Here is a 22,008-nt window from a genome sequence, read left to right on the forward strand (position 1 = left end):
AACAATTGGAATAAGCTATTTAAAACTTCTTTGCTGCTTTTTCCTTTTGTTGCGCAGTTCCTTCCAGTGTGAGCGGAGTAACAGTGAATAATTCGGGACGGAGCGACTACCTCAGTGTTTCCTGGCTACCAGCAACTGGAGATGTGGATAGTTATTTGGTAACACTTTCTCATGACAGCCAGACGGTTCAGACTCTAACCATTTCCAGAGCCCTCAGTGAATGTTCTTTCAGCAGCCTGGTTCCCGGCAGGCTCTACAATGTGACAATAATCACAAAGTGTGGGAAGTATGAAAATCATTCCTTCAGCTGGGAACGAACAGGTAAAGGGGACAGAAAGAAAGGGGACTGTGTGTGGATTCAGTCACACACATCTCCCATGTTCAATCCTTTGCGATGATCTGTGCTAGCAGTAATGGCTAACCAAAACAGGAGCTAGATTGGAAGATCAAGTCCTAAAACTACAGTGCTTAAGATTGAGGGCCTGCTTTTCATTTATGACTGTAGGACTACTTTACACCACACTGACAATGTAAAGTGGCCTTAGCATAAATGAGAATCAGACCCCCGATCTTCCTCACATTTCAGTCAGTGACAAAACCACAATTAAGTTCAATGCGAAGAGGATCTGGCCCAAAGCCTCACTGTAACCAAAGGAGGATTGGGAGTAAAAAATGTGAGTGCATAGGAAGGCCATCCTTAGCTAGAATAATTTGTGATCTTCTCCAGGGCAGTAATTTTGACCCCAACATAAGTGAGGGGATAAGGAGCTTTTGCTTCTGTGAAAGGGCGAAATCTAGTACAAATTTGGCAGCCCTCATGGTGAGCTGAGATTAAATGACAGTTTTGACTCAAGCACTTTGTTCCCCAGACCCTGTAAGTTGGCCCTTCATGTACTATCCTGTGCAGTAGGGGTCCAAAAAAGGCAAAAAAATGTTCAGATACAAATAGAATGGAATGGAAAGTGATACTGGAAATAATATAATGCCATAATATAAGTGAACTCCCGCCTTTATTTCTGGACATGCTATCTCAAAAAGGATATAACAGGAATAGAGGAGAGCCAGAGATGTGTGACAGAAATGATCTGAGGTATGGAAAAACTTCCATCTGAAGAGAAATTTAAAATATGAGGACTGTTTACCTGAGAGAGAGCAGAGGAATAAGGGGGGACAAGATAGAGATATGCAAAATAACCCCCTTTCTCTTAATAGAACAACAAGGGGACAGTCAGTGAAACAGAAAGGTAGCAAATTTAGCACTAATAAAAGGATATACTCTTTCATACACTGCAGAGTTAGCCTATGAAACTCATTGCTATATGATAACATTAAAGCAAAGAGTGTAGTAGGATTCCAAAAGGGATTGGACTTGTATGTGGATAACAAGAACAGCCAGAGTTACAATAGCAAGAATTAAAACAATCAAACCCCACTGTTGGAAGGGATCAGCCCTCATGTTTCACATCATAAGCCAAGCCCTAATTAATGGGAGTTAGGAAGAAATGTTCCCAATGGACAGGCTATTCAATAACTGCCGGCTGCAAGGGTTTTTGCACTTCTCTCTGAAGTATCTGATATTTGACCACTGAGCTAATCTGGGTATGGCAGTGCCTGTGCTCAGTTACCTTTCTCTGGATATTCTGTGTGACACATTTATTGTTTCAGAATCCCTAATTCTTTGCCTGTGTTCTTTTCTTCCCCCCTTCCCTGCCCCTCCCTCCCCCCAGTACCTTCAAGCGTGCAGGGACTTACTGTCAGCAATTCAGCAAGAAGTGACTATTTAAAGGTGTCCTGGTTACATGCCACTGGAGATTTTGACAATTATGAAGTGATCATCAAGAACAACAATGACTTCAACCAAACAAAAAGTGTCCCCAAGGATGAAAATGAATGTGTGTTCACTAAACTGGTCCCGGGGAGGCAATACAGCGTAACTGTTAGCACACGAAGTGGAAAATATGAGACTAGTAAAAGGGTCAATGGCAGAACAAGTGAGTAAATACCCTGGAGAACATCCCTGGAGTTCTGATTGGAGGGAGGGCATTTTTATTTACAGTACACAGGTGAAAAGGAAGTCTTGTTTTACCATCTGATGCTGATAGCTTGGCTCTTCAAACGTGTGTCGCTCTAAAGATCAAAGGAGGCATCTAGGTTACAATAGATGTCTAAGTCAAAGATATGCAGAAAATTAAAAAAAAATACGTGTGTTTAGGGTTGTAAACTCTGAGATAAAATATAGCATATTTAAAATCAAAGTTGTACAGTTTTGCCATGTCAATCTGTTATTTATGTTTTAAAAGCAATGACAACAGATATAGAATCTCTCTCTTTCATGTGACAGGCTGGAGGTGCAGAAAGAGAGTTATCCATGCTTTTATTCATTTATTTGTTATTTTATTTTTTGTATTGTGGTAGCTCCTAGAAGCCCTAGTCATGGACCATTGTGCTAGACTCTGTACAAACACAGAGCAAAAAGATGGTTCCATTAGTTTCAATAACATTTTGCATGCTAAGGTTTACATCACAAGAGGTATGTCAAGTCACGTTCCTTGGCAGTGGTCAGAATAACAATGACCTGAAGAGTTTATTTGCTATTCTTTTCTATTGTGTTTTCAGTGCCGGAGTCAGTGAAGGAACTGACTCTTAGTAACAGAAGCACTGAAGACCTGCAAGTTACCTGGTCAAAGGCTGAGGGGGATGTCGATCAGTATGAGATTCAGTTACTTTTCAATGATATGAAGGTCTTTCCACCCATTTTCCTTGGAAACACCATTGAGGAGTATAGGTTCACAGCTTTAACCCCAGGGCGCCTGTACAAAATTCTTGTCTTGACAATCAGTGGAGACACACAACGTGCCACTTTCATAGAAGGACTGACAGGTAAGAGAAAACAGCTTTTAAAACATGGTTTCGGGCTTCTTCATTCCGGAGAGCAAAAAACTGGGAGTTCAGCAAATCCAGACTGCGTCACAATCATACTTGAGCTCCTTAGTCTACAATGAACCCAGCTGTAATACTGTCAGAGAAATGCAAGATGTCACTGAAAGCCACATCAATACTTCAGCTAAACTGAGCTTCCCTTAATAAACAAATGTCACAATCATCCACTATCATATTAAGTGATGGATGGTAGTGTGATTTCTTGGTTAGAGGAGGGCATTGGGAGTGAAGATTTCAGATTTCTTTTATGCCCAGCTCTGCCACTGGTTTGCTTTGTCACCTTGGTGAAATCACTTAACATCTCAGTCAGCTCCCCAATTTACCATCTGTAAAATAAGTATATTACATAACTACAAACAAATTGTGACGTTTAATGCATTATCATCTGTAAAGAATTTTGAGATTCTCAGAAGAAAGATCCTTGTGTAATATTATCTGCAGAATATAAAGGTATCTAGACAAAGCAACGATAACAGTATTTTTTTATTTTCTTTATTGTCTCTGGAAAGATATAGCATTCTTCTTATGAATAAAGAGAAAGAGAGAGGTACGGTGTTGTACATTGCTAGGGCACAATCCTGCAAATACTTACACACATCTGCAGCTTCACTCACACAAGTAGTGGGACTACTCACAGGAGTAAAGTTACACATACATGTAAGTATTTGCAAAATTAGGCCCCTCATGAGTACAATAGTCTCTTTTCCTTTTGTACTTATTGCTGATGTAGACTTCAGAATTGCATTTGCTGCAGCTACAGACATACCAGTATTTGAAATATTTGATTGGAATGAAAATTTCTGAGCTGGGGTTTCCATCTTTCTGGTTTTTTTCCCCAGCTCCAAGTGCTGTCAAAAACATTCACGTTTCAGCCAATGGGATGACAAACAGCCTGAGAGTGAACTGGACTCCTGGAGGAGGAGATGTTGATTCCTACACAGTGACACTATTCCATCAGAACTATCAGCTTGATTCCCAGACTGTCTCCAAGCCTGTCTATGAGCATACCTTCAGCAAGTTAGAAGCAGGGGAGCAGTACCGGGTTGTGGTACAGTCTAACAGCGGCACCCTGCACAACAGTTTAACGGCTCTCGGACGTACAAGTACGTTTCTTAGTGGAAAAAGGGCAAAAAGTGCCATACGTTCCCATCAGATTAGTACTATTTTATAACAGTATTTTATTATTTGTCTATATGGTGTCCCAAAGTGTCTGGGGAGACTCAGATGTGTAAGGAGATGGGTCTCTGTCACAAAGAGTTTGAAGGCTTGATCCTGCAAACCTACCTGGTAGTAATTTCGCTGGTGTGAATAATCACATTGGCGTCAGTGGGACTTCTCATGTGGGCAACTTTACTTGAGTAAATATTTGTGAGAATGGGCCCTCCAATCCAAACTCTGCCATGGGATCTGCTAATGCAGCCTCTTATGCCTGCCTGGAATTCCAAAGGAGCCGGTGGGACTCCACACAGTGTGCTAGCAGAGCCCACTGCATGATCAGGGGCTCCCAGACAATGGAAGAGATGCAACTCAATATCATGATTTAAATCCTCTTCCTCTTTTTGTGTGAGCCTGTGTTTTGCTTTGGGACTGGGCTTTTGCGGGGAGTAGCCCTTGGCTAAGATGTTTTCTGTCATCCCGTACTTGCCTGTCTTGTCTATTATTTTGACAGTTTTGTTGTTTCTTTGCGTTTTAATACTTGTTTATATTCCTTTGAAACCTGTGATGGTTTTTCAGCTATTTATACACACTACACACTACACTCACACATATCCTCTTTGTAGTATAAAAGCTAAATAAATTCTCTCTCTTTCTGGTCTTTCTGGTCCTTCAATGTTTTTTTTTAAATAGCCCTCTCCTGATCATCCCTTTCTCTGCTGTCCCAAGCACCATGACTCTCTGGAAACCACCCCACTACACCTCCTCTTATCCATTGCTTCCCCAACCCAACCTTGGCCTTGGTGTGCTTTAGCTACTTTACACACTGGAGGAAAAAGGAATGTAACCTGAGGCCAAGGGAAGGGTTGTAAGTGTCTCAGCCAGGGACAATGACTGCTACAACAAGAGGGTGAGAATGTGATATTGGAGAGTAGGCAGCCTAGTCACTACTTTGGCCCCAGCTTTCATACGATCTTTTATTATTTCTTAGATATGACTATATAAACAAGTATGCAACTTTTGTTAGAACAACATTGAATAGTCATGGGCTGGAGTCTGCTTTATGAATTTATGCTCCATGGAGCAGAGAACGGGGGAGAGGAGGGGAGGAGATTACAGTTCTCTAATTCATTCCCAAGGGGCTGTCTGCCAGCTGCGGGTAGCCAGAGCACAGCACACCCCCTACACCTCCCTTCCACCCTCCAGCCACTAGGAGTTGTGGGGAGTTTGTCCGAGAGCTGGTTTCTCTGCCTGCTGGGGTCTCTCCCATGCTGAGGAAATTCAAAGTTGGGGAGGTGCAGATGACATATAAAGCTATAAAACTGTATCATTTAGTGGGTTAGCCAGCCTTCCAACATTGCATTCCATGCTCTATACGCTCCCCAAATATTATTTATTTTAATTTTTTTTTAATAAATGTGTGTAATTCTATATAGGGCAGACGCAATGAACAGAGATGTGCATAACAGGCAACTTTTCGAATGCTGTGGGAGTGTTGCACACAGACTGTGAAAGCGAGGTGTTTAGCCATTTTTATGAAGCAGAGTCTAACAGAAATGACTTCAATTCACCACTATTGGTAGAACAAAAAAAATCTGTCTCTTTAAACCCCGTTTAATCTAATCTACAAGTTCTAAAGTGCCTTAACCATAATTTATGTCATGACTGCATGGTACGTGGTGCAGAGTTAAGGTTGTTTTGGGTGCCCTACTGATACATTTCCATAGAAGAACATTCATACTCCTTTTTTTTTAAGTTTAACCTTCACTTTGAATTTCCAGGAGGTATAATGCCTGGTTTGGAGATAATTACAAGATCCCTGTAATACATCTTACCCTAAATTACGGAAAGTAGTTTTTGGGTAGGAATTCTGTCTGTCTGTCTGTCTGTCTGTGTGTGCGCAAATACACACATACACCACATGCGTCGGTATGAGCCGACACACATAAATATTTTTCACAGTTAATTATGTTAATTCACAAACACATATTAAGTGATACAAAATTAACCTCACAATCTCTTTAATTGTTGTTCCCAGTTCCTTCCTCTGTCCAGGGTTTATTTGCAGATCATGCCTACAGCAGTCATTCCTTGTTAGTGACCTGGCACAGTGGTCCTGGAGTGGCTGAGAGATATGACATCCTGCTTTTGACTGAGCAAGGTATCCTTCTGAGCAATAAATCAGAGCCAGCAACTGCTAAACAGCACAAATTTGAAGATTTAATACCAGGCAAGAAGTATAAAGTGCAAATGTTGACAGTCAGCGGTGGGCTCTTCAGCAGCCGAGCAGAAACCGAAGGCCGAACAGGTAGAGCATTGCAGCATTATTTACAGTATCTGCAGTAAGATATGGGGTGAATATAATGATTCATTCAAATATCTAGTTATCCAAAAAGCTCCAGTAGGAACCAGTCTCCTTGAATCAATGCATCGTTTTTCTGAGATACGTTTAATGTAAAAAATTGAAAATTGCTTCCAAAGGGGTGTGGATTTTCCAGGTTGTTGTGAAAGGATCAGTAGCCTTTGGCACGCGGCCCATCAGGGTAAGCCCCTGGTGGGCCAGGCCGGTTTGTTTACCTGCCGTGTCTGCAGGTTCAGCTGATCGCAGCTCCTACTGGCCTTGCTTTGCCGTTCCAGGCCAATGGGGGCTGCAGGAAGGGTGGCCAGCACATCCCTTGGCCTGCGCCTCCACATTGGCCTGAAGCGGCGAACCGCAGCCAGTAGGAGTTGCCATCGGCCAAACCCGAGGACGCGGCAGGTAAACAAACAGGCCCAGCCTGCCAGGGCTTTCCCTGATGGGCCACGTGCCAAAGGTTGCTGATCCCTGTTGTAGTGCATTGTATATTGAAGCAGAGAGTTGAGGAGTGTTGCTATAGTTAAGAATCTCTCTGCATGTCCATTATATAGCCATGTTAACTCTTTCTATTGTCTATCCTTAAATTCACTTGGCTTATATAGGATCCTAGCCCAACTTGAATACAAATATACTGCCAGTGTTGCCAACCTTTTCTCAGGCAAAACTTCACATTGATGTTAAAGAGAAGTTTTGTGTGAGTCTAGACTGGAGGATTGAGCCCCTTGGTTATCATACATATTACATGTGTGTTGCTAAATGGCATCTATAACTTACAAAAGTTTTCATCTTGTTTCTGGACGTCATTGTTTTTGTGCTTTTACATTATATGAATGTAGTTCTCAGTGGCTTAATAGAAACTTCTTCTAGTCATAAGTGTCATTTTAACTGAGATTTAGCTTAGTTACTAGAATCTCTGACATTTTCTCCTATATTTATCCCTGTTTCCAGTCCCAGCTGCTGTCACAAATCTGAAGGTCACAGAAAACACCAATGGACGCCTGTCATTCAGCTGGACTACCTCCCAGGGAGAACTGGACTCCTATAATATCTTTCTGTACAATCCAGACAAATCCCTCCAGGACAGAATTTCAGGAGACCAGAACCTTCAGCAGTGTTCTTTCCAGAACTTACGGCAAGGCAGGATGTATAAAATGGTGATTGTTACCCACAGTGGAGAGCTCACAAATGAGTCATCCGTATTTGGAAGAACAGGTAGGAGCATCTAGCAGGATAATCCATCCCCAATGAAATCTTCCTTAAGGACATCAGTGAGCTAATCTAATAGCCAAAAGCTGGTACTAGAGTCTAGTAAAGCTGTTAGAAGTATCCAAGCTGTCTTTATACATCAAAGGCATTATCTAAAAGAAAGCTAAATTCTAAATTATGTGACAACTGTTTTCAGATAATAAATAAGTAAATATTGTCCTAATTTATTATCTGCGGCCCAGTGGTACCTAGGTTTCCCAATCAAGGGCAGGAGCCCTATTGTGCTAGAAGCTATATAGGTATAAATAAAAAGTCAGTCCTCTGCCCCAAAGAGCTTACAGCACTGGTTTATGATAAGATGCAGCAAGTGGGCAAAACAAACGGGGAAGGGAGAAGACAAGGTGGCTAACAGTGAAATGAAAAAGCTTTTCATGATTAGCATTAGTTTCAGCTTACCATTTGTCTACCCACTGCCAGGTGGCAGGGTGTTGTAGGCATTTGTAAGAGCTATGTTACTCCCCAAAACCTCCTCTAATCTCCCACTACTCCCCCTCCTCCTCTTCCCTCCCCCCTTCCCCCCCGACACACACACACACACACACACACACACACACACACACACACACACACACACACACACACACACACACACACACACACACACACACACACACACTGAAATTCCTGAAATTTGTTTCCTGTTTTTTGGCCACCTGTGCTATGTATATCTAGATCTTTATATGGCCACTATCACAGCACTACCGTAGCACTATTCTTCCCCAAAATGTTCAGTGTGTAGTAACTGTGTACCCTCTCTTTCAGTTCCAGCCCCAGTTATTAATCTCAACAGCTCCAACAGAAACATGACAGGCAGTCTGTGGTTCACATGGGGACCAGCATCAGGAGATGTAGACTATTATGAACTGAATCTTTATAACCCAAATGGCACACAGAAGGAAACAAGGCATGGGAAAGACCTGAGAGAGTGGCATTTCCTGGGCCTAGTTCCTGGCAGAAAGTACACCCTGGTTGTAGTGACCCACAGCGGTGACCTGACCAATACAGCAAAGACTGAGGGAAGAACAGGTAAAGAACTGCAGTGGCTTTTTGCTCCCAACTGTCAGAATTTACAGCAGTTCATTGATATGTGATGGATTTATTCTGAGATAAGATTTTTATTGCATGAATTATTAAAGGCATAGAAAAGTACAAGTAAGACCATCATAAATAGTATTACATTAATGGCAGGAAATAAATCAGAGTCCGACTGGTTTATTCGGTGTCCTGTTTCTTATCAATGTTACTGTGCAGAAGCCGGAGAGAAATGAAGAAGTCTAAGATAATGGTTGTTTTGTCTCACACACCCATCCTGTGTGCAAATGTCATGAGACTTTTTCTTTTCATTTTGCCCCTTGTGTCTAGCACCCAGTCCTCCTAGTGCTGTATCATTTGCTGATGTTGCAAACACCTCCCTGTCAATCACCTGGCTGGGTCCCCCAGACTGGACGGATTATGATGACTTTGAGTTGCAATGGTTCCCGAGAGATCCCCTTACAGTCTTCAACCCGTACAGCAACAGCAGATCAAAGGGACGCATCATGTATGGCCTTCGACCGGGGCGGCTCTATAATTTCAGTGTCAGGAGCGTCAGCGGCAACACCTGGAAGACATACAGTCAATCACTGTCTGGAACTGTGAGAACAAGTAGGAACCCATTTGTTATTGAACCCTTATTGCTCATCTGGAGATGATGCTGAAACAGTACGGCCAATGAGTTAAATCTTACCCATCCCAATTAAGCATTTATTAATTTCTACTAGTTGATTCAAGAATGTCTGGATATGGAGTCAAGTAGAAATCAAAATGTTCCTTTGTCCTGCCCTACAGCAAGTATGTAAAGATTAGAAATGAACACAAGCTGCAAAATTCAGATCCAGATCAAAACATTCCTGAAATTCTGGACTATTTGGTTCCAGGTTTCGATTTATCATAGAATCAGAAAAATGTAGGGCTGAAAGGGACCTTGAGAAGACATCAAGTCCAGCCCTCTGCATTGAGGTGGGACCAAATAAACCTAGACCATCTCTGACAGGTTTTTGTCTAATCTGTTCTTAAAAACCTCCAAGGATGAGGATTCCACACCCTCCCTTGGAAGCCTATTCCAAAGTTTATCTAACTTTATGGTTAGAAAGTTTTTCCTAATATCTAACCTAAATCTCCATGATGCAGTTTAAGCCCATTACCTCTTGTCCTATTTCCAGTGGACATGAAAAACAATTGATCACTGTCCCCTTTATAACAGCCCTTACCATAGTTGAAGACTGTTACCAGGTCCCTGCTCAGTCTTCATTTCTGAAGACTAAAAATGCACAGGTTTTTTTTAACTTCCTCAAAGGTCAGGTTTTCTAAGCCTTTTCTCAATTTTTGCTGCTCTGCTCTGGCCTGTCTGCTGATTCAGATCCAAACATCTTTGAAGTTCAGGATTATTTAGATTCTGAAATTTGGAGTGGGTCCATCAAGATATTTTGAGCAATCAAAAAGGAAGTGTGTTCCTGGGGCACAAGAAGGCCTTGGGTATAGTAGATCTGAAAAAGTAAAGTCAAAGAGTTCCTTTCCTCTTAATAGCTGTTTGTCAATGTTTGTGGCTTCCACCCATGTTTATCTGAGTCCAGCTGATCTCATGAACAGTCTGATGAGAAGACTGCCCTGAAGTGGACAGAATAGCTAAACCATGGGGAACATTTTGGACCATACAGTAATCTGTACTTTGGGTCATATGTTGTACTTCACATGGTGTAACTAAAACACATATTTTGCACAGTGAAATACATACTTCATAGACATGCCCTGTTGAGATGGACATTTCATATGTTACACAGGAAACCAGATTCACACATAGTTCATGTGACTTTTGTCCTCTCAGCCTTGAGAGGACTGTGTTGTGGTTTCCATTTCTGATTATTCAGCTGAATTACTAGTCTTGTGATAAACTGCAGATTCGAACTGCTAAATGTAAACTAGACGGCCTAAACTTTCATTTTTGTTTCTTTGCATGTTACACCTTGAAAACATTTTAAGCGACAAAATAGCAAATTTTTGCCACTTGAATTCAAAGTGCTAATTGGAGAAGTAAAAGGACAGAATAAAGATGTTAGCTGCTATGCTTCTTCCCCTAATCACATCAGGAGGCAGTGAAACTGCAGCAAAAAGTCTTATTAGTGATAAGAAAAGGAGTACTAGTGGCACCAGCTACAGCTCACTTCATGCTCAAATAAATTGGTTAGTCTCCATGGTGCCACAAGTCCTCCTTTTCTTTTTGCGGATACAGACTAACACGGCTGCTACTCTGAAACCTGTTATTAGTGATAGTGCCATGTAGAGGGGTAAGAGGAATAGAAAGGGCAATTCATATGCACACACCATTTAGCCCTGTTAGCTTTCTTCCATAAAAGACCTGCAAAACTGGGCTATGTTTGCAAAGGAGTTGGGCCCAGGGGGTGGATGAGAGCAGCCATGAAAAAGCTATGCTAAGTGACATACATAGAGAGAGAGATATTTGGTGAAAAGTTTGGTCTATACTTTGGGGGGGGGTAAGTGTGTACGTGAGTGTACATACACACACAGAGTATGGGTCAAAATCTTAACCAAAAAAATTAACTATGTACTCTGTGACTTCTCTCAGTGGAAATTCATACCTGATATAAGTGTGTGGAAATCACAGGGTCACATTCTAGAAGGAAAATACTGGTCACTTTTGTTCCTGCAGAGGTCTGTGATCAGTTTGTTCCTTGCATTGATTTTATGCTGGAGGGAAATGTAAAGGCCTTAACATTATGGACATGTTTATTAGGTAGGGTCACCGTACTCCTTAGCTGATACTTTGCAACTGTAAGATGATTTGTTTCAAAAAGAGTGATCCAGCCAAGATTTTCAGAAGTGACTGATGGTTTGGGATGCCCCAGTCTCGAAACTTTTTAAGTGGGCCTAATTTTCAGAAAGTGCTAAGCACCTACTCTCTGAAAATCTGGCCACTTTAAGGTGGCAGAAGTTAGTACCTATAATTATTCATCACTTTTGAAAAATTTGGCCTTTTTACATTTAGCATCTCAGAGGACAACAGTGGTTAGACCAGAGGTCGGCAACTTTCAGCACACGGCCCATCGGAGTAATCTACTGGCGGGCTGCGAGACATTTTGTTATGTTGACCGTCTGCAGGCATGGCTCCCGCAGCTCCCAGTGACTGCGGTTTGCCATTCCTGGCCAATAGGAACTGCGGGACACAGGGATGTGCTGGCTGCCACTTCCCACAGCTCCAGTTGGCCAGGAACAGCAAACAGCAGCCACAGGGAGCTGCGGGGGGCTGTGCCTGCAGACGGTCAATGTAAACAAAATGCCTCACGGCCTGCCAGTGGATTACCCTGATGGGCCGCGTGCTGAAGGTTGCCAACGCCTGGGTTAGACCTTTTTCCAAGTATTATACAAATGTTTTTAGTTGTTTGGTTTTTGGTTTTGGGGTGTTTTGTTTTTTTTTTTACATGCATCTCTAGCTTTTCACCTTGAAAGTTAGAGTTTGACAATGGTGCCTTGATTTAATTTCATTTTTGTGCTGTGTCAAAATGTGTTCCTTTAATTAGTTCCTTTAATTAGAACTTTTTAAATGATCTTATATTATTTACAAAAAGAAAAGGAGTACTTGTGTCACCTTAGAGACTAACAAATTTATTTGAGCATAAGCTTTCATGAGATATAGCTCACTTCATCGGATGCATTTGGTGGAAAATACAGTGGGGAGATTTATATACATAGAGAACATGAAACAATGGGTGTTACCATACACACTGTAACAAGAATGATCAGTTAAGGTGAGCAGGAGAGTGGGGGCAGGAAAAACCTTTTGTAGTGATAATCAAGGTGGGCCATTTCCAGCAGTTGACAAGAACGTCTGAGGAACGGTGGGGGAGGGAAGGGAATAAACATGGGGAAATAGTTTTACTTTGTGTAATGACCCATCCACTCCCAGTCTCTATTCAATCCTAAGTTAATTGTATCCAGTTTGCAAATTAATTCCAATTCAGCAGTCTCTCATTGGAGTCTGTTTTTGAAGTCTTTTTGTTGAAGAATAGCCATTTTTAGGTCAGAAATAGAGTGACCAGAGAGATTGAAGTGTTCTCCGACTGGTTTATGAATGTTATAATTCTTGACATCTGATTTGTGTCCATTTATTCTTTGACGTAGAGACTGTCCAGTTTGACCAATGTACATGACAGAGGGGCATTGCTGGCACATGATGGCATATATCACATTGGTAGATGTGCAGGTGAACGAGCCTCTGATAGTGTGGCTGACGTGATTAGGCCCTATGATGGTGTCCCCTGAATAGATATGTGGGCACAGTTGGCAACGGGCTTTGTTGCAAGGCTAGGTTCCTGGGTTAGTGGTTCTGTTGTGTGGTGTGTGGTTGCTGGTGAGTATTTGCTTCAGGTTGTGGGGCTGTCTGTCTCCCAAGATCTGTGAGAGTGATGGGTCTTCCTTCAGGATAGGTTGTAGATCCCTGATGATGCATTGGAGAGGTTTTAGTTGGGGCTGAAGGTGATGGCTAGTGGCGTTCTGTTATTTTCTTTGTTGGGCCTGTCCTGTAGTAGGTGACTTCTGGGTACTCTTCTGGCTCTGTCAATCTGTTTCTTCACTTCAGCAGGTGGGTATTGTAGTTGTAAGAATGCTTAATAGAGATCTTGTAGGTGTTTGTCTCTGTCTGAGGAGTTGGAGCAAATGCGGTTGTATCGTAGAGCTTGGCTATAGACAATGGATCATGTGGTGTGGTCTGGATGAAAGCTGGAGGCATGTAGGTAGGAATAGTGGTCAGTAGGTTTCCGGTATAGGGTGGTGTTTATGTGACCATCGCTTATGAGCATCGTAGTGTCCAGGAAGTGGATCTCTTGTGTGGACTGGTCCAGGCTGAGGTTGATGGTGGGATGGAAATTGTTGAAATCATGGTGGAATTCCTCAAGGGCTTCTTTTCCATGGGTCCAGATGATGAAAATGTCATCAATGTAGTGCAAGTAGAGTAGGGGCATTAGGGGACGAGAGCTGAGGAAGCGTTGTTCTAAGTCAGCCATAAAAATGTTGGCATACTGTGGGGCCATGCGGGTACCCATAGCGGTGCCGCTGATTTGAAGGTATACATTGTCCCCAAATGTGAAATAGTTATGCGTGAGGACAAAGTCACAAAGTTCAGCCACCAGGTTTGCCGTGACATTATCGGGGATACTGTTCCTGACGGCTTGTAGTCCATCTTTGTGTGGAATATTGGTGTAGAGGGCTTCTACATCCATAGTGGCCAGGATGGTGTTTTCAGGAAGATCACCGATGGATGGTAGTTTCCTCAGGAGGTCGGTGGTGTCTCGAAGATAGCTGGGAGTGCTGGTAGCATTGGGCCTGAGGAGGGAGTCTACATAGCCAGACAATCCTGCTGTCAGGGTGCCAATGCCTGAGATGATGGGGCGTCCAGGATTTCCAGGTTTATGGATCTTGGGTAGCAGATCGAATACGCCAGGTCAGGGTTCCAGGGGTGTGTCTGTGCGGATTTGTTCTTGTGCTTTTTCAGGGAGTTTCTTGAGCAAACAGTGTAGTTTCTTTTGGTACCTCTCAGTGGGATCAGAGGTAATGGCTTGTAGAAAGTGGTGTTGGAGAGCTTCCTACCAGCCTCTTGTTCATATTCCGACCTATTCATGATGACAACAGCACCTCCTTTGTCAGCCTTTTTGATTATGATGTCAGAGTTGTTTCTGAGGCTGTGGACGGCATTGTGTTCTGCACGGCTGAGGTTATGGGGCAAGTGATGCTGCTTTTCCACAATTTCAGCCCGTGCAAGTCGGCGGAAGCACTCTATGTAGAAGTCCAGTCTGTTGTTTCGACCTTCAGGAGGAGTGCACCCAGAATCCTTCTTTTTGTAGTCTTGGTAGGAAGGTCTCTGTGGATTAGTATGTTGTTCAGAGATGTGTTGGAAATATTCCTTGAGTCGGAGACATCGAAAATAGGATTCTAGATCACCACAGAACTGTATCACGTTCGTGGGGGTGGAGGGGCAGAAGGAGAGGCCCCAAGATAGGACAGATTCTTCTGCTGGGCTAAGAATATAATTGGATAGATTAACAATATTGCTGGGTGGGTTAAGGGAACCACTGTTGTGGCCCCTTGTGGCATGTAGTAGTTTAGATAGTTTAGTGTCCTTTTTCTTTTGTAGGGAAGCAAAGTGTGTGTTGTAAATGGCTTGTCTACTTTTTGTAAAGTCTAGCCACGAGAAAGTTTGTGTGGAAGGTTGTTTTTTTATGAGAGTATCCAGTTTTGAGAGCTCATTCTTAATCTTTCCCTGTTTGCTGTAGAGGATGTTGATCAGGTGGTTCCGCAGTTTCTTTGAGAGTGTGTGGCACAAGCTGTCAGCATAGTCTGTGCGGTATGTAGATTGTAATGGATTTTTTACTTTCAGTCCTTTTGGTGTGATGTCCATCTGTTTGCATTTGGAAAGGAAGATGATGAACCTTGTATTTTTGCTACAAGGAGCTGAGGGGTAAATTACTAATTCCTGCTATTTTAGCTCCCTCTTTTGCAATGTACAGTATTTGATTCTTCAGCTGTAATGTATTTCTTTGGACAATTGTGGAAAATAAGGCTGAAAGGAAAAAGAGAAGTTTATAAATAGCATGTTAAACATTTGTGCCTTTCACTGTAGAGTGTGTGCTATATGATATGGACATTTCATTGTAAGAAGTATGCATTTCAATTACGCTGTATGATGAGGGGTATTTTTTAACTAGATTTAAGCTCCAGTTGTACCATAGTTCTAATAATATGTTGGATTCCTATTGCACCTTTCTTCAGAAGATCTGAAAAGTTTTTTTACAGTTAATTACTGACGAGTCACAGTTCTTTGGAGGTCAATGGCATTAATTCAGTTTACAGAGATAAAATGAGGTCAAGTGACTTGCCTAAAATCTTTCAGCAAGTGTGCGGTAGAGCTAGGAATCCTGATTCTTAGTCCCTTTGCTCTAATTAAATTATTAATTTAGACTTGAGTGCTAAGACTGATGGCCAAGCCATAGAGTAAGCACAAAATGTATAATGCATGTCCTCTGTTACATTACGCTTCAACTTTTCAACCTCTCCCCTCCATGTTTAGGACCAGACAGAATACAAAACCTTCACTGCCGGCCACAAAACTCTACTGCCATTGCATGTTCCTGGACCCCGCCTGACTCTGACTTCGATGGATATAGTATTGAATGCAAAAAAATGGACACTGGAGAAGTTGAGTTTTCCAAAAGGATCGAGAAAGAAAAATCTTTGCAAAACATCATGATGCTAGTACCCCACAAGAGATACTTGGTGTCCATCAAAGTGCAGTCTTCAGACATGACTAGTGAGGTAGTTGAAGACAGCACCATCACTATGATAGACCGTAAGTCCTTGATGTATCAAATACATAGGTACAGTGGCATGGAGGGAGAAGGTGAACAGGAATAAGGTGAACAGGAATAAGCTATCATCTGGTCCTGTTGGTTAGTCAGCAGACTTTTCGACCTCCAAACCTGCCTGTTGTGTCACACCAGCCACCGAAATGTGTGACCAGTGACCAAAATGGGGAACACCTGTGTTTAGTTGCACGCTGTGCCAGATTATAAGGCTCTTAAACTATAAAACTTCTTTAAAGGATTTTTTATCACTGTGTGAATCTTATTGTAAAACTGGTTTATTTGACTCACGCAGTGAGAACAAACTTGAAAACAAGTTTTATAATCTGTCAGTCATGGCACAACATGCAGCCTACAACTGACCCTTTGTTCTCCTCTGGGTTTGCCTCTTTGCTGCCCCCTGGTCCTTTCCTCTCACCAAATGCCATCGCCAAGTCAAAATAGTGGGAAGCCACTTAGAGCCTTCAGGAAGTTGGGGCAGTGGCTCTTCTTCAGGCTTTACTCCCTCTTCTCTCAGATGATGAGTTTGCGTCGGGCAGTGGAGATGACGGAGGAGCACTGCTCTGCAGACTCCTCTCAGACTCCCTTGTGGCTCCTCCCTTGGGCTGCAGATGGGTTGTAAATGGCAGCTTGCAGCTACTCAACAACATACACAAGGAGGGAGGTAATGCCAGCCCGCATGGTACTGCTCTGTGCATGGTGATGTCTCTCTCTACTGTGCACAAGCCACTCACAGGAATCTCCTTCTCCCTTCTTCACCTTGGCTGGTCAGCAGCTGCTGCTGACACTCAAGTTGTGGCAATCCATGGGTCACCTCCAGTCTGTGTGGTATAGCATGACAGAGAGCCTTAATTACCCCCAAGGCCAAATGTTCCATGAAGTATAGTGTGATTGACAGGTCTGGTCACCAGTCCCCCCTTGGCTGCACAGAGCCAAGGAGAACTACAAAGTCCAGTCGCTAAAAACCCCTACAAATCCTACACTGAGCAATAAGGGGTTAATAAGCTAATGGAGACTCAGCTGAGAGATGTCAGAATTGGAGGGAGGAACTTAAAAGGGAGAAACCTAGCTCAGCTGATGACAAATCAGGGAGGAGAGCAGATCTTGGAAAAATGGATGGCTGAATGCAGGAGCCCCATTGGGCAGCCACTGCCCAATGGTCCCTTCCTGAAGGAAGGGAGGACCTGATGCTGACTCACCTTAAAAGGAGACTATTCCTCTCTGTTGGTGAACTCGGATTAGGGCCACAGCCTGATGAGTGCCCTCTGAAGGAAGAGAACTTTAACCCAGCTTTGGGACCATTCATTTATGTCAATTCCTCTTTCTTCTGTTCATTGACAACCCTGGCAGGTTATCTGGTGTCCAGCCACTGGTCTGGGCCTCTTAGGGCTGGAACTGGGAATGGTAAAACCACCCAGACATTCCAGAGCTGTGACCCCAATGATTGCTGGGGTCCTGCCCAGAGTCTGGGAAAAAAGAACATGGTAAAACCCACCCTTCACATGAATTGCAACCAAGCCCTGTCTCTTCTCTACTACAAGAGATGCTATGAGTTCAGATAAAATCAGAGGTAACCTGAGCATCACCAGATACAGCAACAGAACCTCTTTGAAGGCTTAACTGTTCTCCATTGTTTTCATTTTTAGACATCTCTGCACTATCAAGTTCTGGTTGAGCTTGGAAGCAGGATTGTCTAAATACCATGAGGGAGCCAGCTCTCCCAAGAATTCCAGACTGGTCTTACAGATGGAAGATTATCTGGCTAGGCTTCAAATAAGCTTGTGAACTATTGGTTCCTTATCCACACGGAAACCCTTTAAATTTTGGCCATGACTATTAAACAGTAGATACTGATACAGTATATGTGGCTATATAGGTTATTGAAAACATTGAGCTGCAATCTCTATTACAGTGCTCTAGTGTTCCATTGAGAGGCTTGCATCAGATATACTTTATCCCCCCCCCCCCTCTTTTTCCTTTTCCGTTTCACAGAATCATAGACCTGGAAGGGACCTCGAGAGGTCATCTAGTCCAGTCCCCTGCACTTAAGGCAGGACTAAGTATTATCTAGACCATCCCTGACAGGTGTTTGTCCAACCTGCTCTTAAAAATCCCCAATGATGGAGATTTCACAACCTCTCTAGGCAATTTATTCCAGTGCTTAACCACTCTGACAGGAAGTTTTTCCTAATGTCCAACCTAAACCGCCCTTGCTGCAATTTAAGCCCATTGTTTCTTGTCCTATTCTCAGAGGTTAAGAACAATTTTTCTCCCTCCTCCTTGTAACAACCTTTTATGTACTTGAAAACTGTTATCATGTCCCCTCTCAGTCTTCTCTTCTCCAGACTAAACAAACCCAATTTTTTCAATCTTCCCACATAGGTCATGTTTGCTAGACCTTTAATCATTTGTGTTGCTCTTCTCTGGACTTTCTCAGATTTGTTCACATCTTTCCTGAAATGTGGCACCCAGAACTGTACACAATACTCTAGTTGAGGCCTAATCAGCGTGGAGTAGAGTGGAAGAATTACTTCTTGTGTCTTGCTTATAATACTCCTGCTAATACATCCCAGAATGATGTTTGCTTTTTTTGCAACAGCATTACACTGTTGACTCATATTTAGCTTGTGATCCACTATGACCCCCAGACCCCTTTCCACAGTACTCCTTCCTAGGCAGTCATTTCCCATTTTCTGTGTGTGCAACTGATTGTTCCTTCCTAAGTGGAGTACTTTGCATTTTTCCTTATTCAATTTCATCCTGTTTACTTCAGCCCATTTCTCGAGTTTGTCCAGATCATTTTGAATTTTAATCCTATCCTCCAAAGCACTTGCAACCCCTCCCAGCTTGGCATCGTCTGCAAACTTTATAAGTGTACTCTCTATGCCATTATCTAAATCATTGATGAAGATATTGAACAGAACCAGACCCAGAACCGATCCCTGCAGGACCCCACTCGTTATGCCCTTCCAGCATGACTGTGAACCACTCATAACTACTCTCTAGGGATGATTTTCCAACCAGTTATGCACTCATCTTATAGTAGCTCCGTCTAGGTTGTATTTCCCGTTTAGTTCCTGATGTATCACTGTTCAACATATAGCTTGTTTAGACATATGGCAGATACAAATGCCAGTTCCCTATGGAAGCCATTCTATAAATCTGATATCAGATCGTCTATATGTAAATACTTTGCTCAATTGACTCAGTGTCGTGTTTTGTTTCTTGGACATTGTTTATTGTTCGATTTGATGTGAGAGGGAGAAATCTAGATGTTTCAAAGCAAATGTCTATCTGCAGCCTTAGTGGTCTCAAAGTACCCAGATTGAACCCACCTCTGAAAATGCTATTTTAGCGGCTATAGTTTAAGACTGCATGGATTTAATGAGACATTAATGCAATCCTGGGCAGCTTCTGCAAAAAATTCTACTGTAAGGAGCTGCCTCTGTCATTACGTTTAAAACACCGCTGGTCTGTTATGTCTTCTGGCAGCTTCTCTGCTGGAGAGGGATACACTTTGGGCAGGTCTACACTACAGCAGGGATCGACGCTCTGAGATCGATCCACCAGCAGTCGATTTAGCGGGTCTAGTAAAGACCCGCCAAATCGACTGCAGATCGCTCTCCAGTCGACCCCTGAACTCTACCCCTGACGAGAAGAGTAAGGTAAGTTGACGGGAGATTTTCTCCCATCAGCCCCCTGCGGTGTAGACCCCACGATAACTTGACCTAAGGTACGTTGACTCCAACTACATTATTCACGTAGCTGGAGTTGCGTAGCATAGGTCAACTTATCGCGGTAGTGTAGACATAGCATTTGTGACTGCAAAGAGTATAATATGAGAGACTTTGGGTCTAAATGGTTGAGTTTTGTTGAGATTTGCACATCATTTACTGTTATTATGTAATTAAAAATATATAGATGGTGATTTACTTTATTTCGCCCTCCCTCTCTCTTCTTTTCCAGGCCCCCCTCCTCCACTTCCCCACATCCGAGTAAACAAAAAGGATGCACTCATTACCAAATCTTCCATCAACTTTACTTTCAACTGCAGCTGGTTCAGTGATACCAACGGAGCTGTGAAATACTTTACTGTGGTTGTGAGAGAGGCTGATGGTAAGTTTTTATGAATTAGTAGGTTTCTTTCTGTAACCCATATTAACATAAGGAGTGTATTTGTCCTCATCTCCTGGCCAGATTTCAGAAGAGGTGTATGGATCTGCTTCTGACAATGAACCTGGTCCTTTAACTCAGCAGGGAGAGGCTTTTAGATCCAGAGGTCCATAGATTCATAGATACTAAGGTCAGAAGGGACATTATGATCATCTAGTCCGACCTCCTGCACAACACAGGCCACAAAATTTCACCCACCCTCTCCTGCGAAAAACCTCTCACCTATGTCTGAGCTATTGAAGTCCTCAAATCGTGGTTTAAAGACTTCAAGGAGCAGAGAATCCTCCAGCAAGTGACCCGTGCCCCATGCTACAGAGGAAGGCGAAAAACCTACAGGGCCTCTGCCAATCTGCCCTGGAGGAAAATTCCTTCCCGACCCCAAATATGGCGATCAGCTGAACCCTGAGCATATGGGCAAGATTCACCAGCCAGATACTACAGAAAATTCTTTCCTGGGTAACTCAGTTCCCACCCCATCTAATATCCCATCACAAGCCATTGGGCCTATTTACCATGAATATTTAATTACCAAAACCATGTTATCCCATCATACCATCTCCACTGGCACCATAGTTAAGGACAGAGTTTTACTTCAATCTCTGGGATGTTACCATCCACATGTTTGGACAGTTTCCTTACTTAGAAGATGAGAGAACTCAAAGCAAATGTCCCAGAGAATAGAAATGGGACAGATTGTCTTGCTATGCACTGATTCAATAACATAGTTTAGGCACTAACTTGAAGCAGGTGAGAGTGCATCTCAGCTTCAGTCTCTGTTGCCTTCAGTGTTGCCTGCTAAGCCGTTATTAGAAAACAAAGGTAGCTTACAGTCTGAATAAAATGATTCATGTTGTTTATTTCATGAGGCAAATTGCTCTCACATACACCAGTGTAAGTGGAAGCAGAAAATGTCCCCATATAGTGCATATATATTTCCTTCCTTGTGCTATCCTGTAGAGAAGAAGAGTGGCCTTGCAGTTAAAGCCCTAAACTAGGACTCAGGAGGTCTGAGTTTAATTTTTGACATTGCCACAAGCTCCCTTTGTGACCTTGTGTAAGTCACTTAACCATTCCGCTGTGTCTCTGTTCCCAGGTAAAAATAATCCTTTTCTTCTCCCACCCTGTGTCGTTCTTGTCTAGTCAGAGTGTAAGCTCTTTGGGGGCAGGGACTGTTTCTCACTATATATTGGTACAGTGCCTAGCACAGCTGGCCCTTTTAGGCACTATCATAAAGAATAAAACATCGGGATTCATTTCTGGGGACTACAATCATTTCCTATTGCAACTATTCTCTGTACCCACTGGCTACTTTTTTTTTTACCCCCTGTGGAAGGAGGCAGATGGCAGGAGGGAAAGCTGGGGGGGGCAGAATTATGCAGCAGAGGTGATTCACACAACCTTCTCAAGGCATCAGACCCTCCCTGTGCCCACTGTTCTAGAATGGGATCTAGAAGAGATATAGCAAACTGCCCTGAGTTATCTAGCCAAGCAAGCCAGCATCGATCCAAAAATGTCCCCATAGACCAACATGCAGTGTGGGTTCAAATAGAAGACAGTGTGCCTGAAACACCCTGAGGTAGGCTCAGTCCAAAAATACTAAGGGTATGTCTAAATTGGAGCTGGAGGTGTCATTCCCAGCTCAGGTAGACATACCCACGCTAGCTGTGATTGAGATAGCACCCTAACAAGTGGAGCAAATGGTGGTTCCCA

General features: G+C 42.9%; 1 protein-coding gene across 1 annotated transcript in view; it reads left to right on the top strand.

The window, feature by feature from the left end:
* Nucleotides 1–22,008, top strand: part of PTPRB (protein tyrosine phosphatase receptor type B) — a gene marked incomplete at its 5' end in the record, with an annotated part of 106,182 nt that overhangs the window by 60,179 nt on the left and 23,995 nt on the right. The window contains 10 exons of the mRNA XM_084632536.1: nucleotides 58–321; nucleotides 1,728–1,991; nucleotides 2,617–2,880; nucleotides 3,780–4,043; nucleotides 6,134–6,403; nucleotides 7,400–7,663; nucleotides 8,480–8,743; nucleotides 9,080–9,361; nucleotides 15,834–16,112; nucleotides 20,092–20,241. Coding sequence (XP_084488662.1) covers nucleotides 58–321; nucleotides 1,728–1,991; nucleotides 2,617–2,880; nucleotides 3,780–4,043; nucleotides 6,134–6,403; nucleotides 7,400–7,663; nucleotides 8,480–8,743; nucleotides 9,080–9,361; nucleotides 15,834–16,112; nucleotides 20,092–20,241 — 2,565 coding nt within the window. The remainder of the gene's footprint in view (nucleotides 1–57; nucleotides 322–1,727; nucleotides 1,992–2,616; nucleotides 2,881–3,779; nucleotides 4,044–6,133; nucleotides 6,404–7,399; nucleotides 7,664–8,479; nucleotides 8,744–9,079; nucleotides 9,362–15,833; nucleotides 16,113–20,091; nucleotides 20,242–22,008) is intronic.

The sequence above is a fragment of the Lepidochelys olivacea genome (genome assembly GCF_965140295.1).
Source record: "Lepidochelys olivacea isolate rLepOli2 genome assembly, chromosome: 1".
Classification (NCBI taxonomy): domain Eukaryota; kingdom Metazoa; phylum Chordata; order Testudines; family Cheloniidae; genus Lepidochelys; species Lepidochelys olivacea.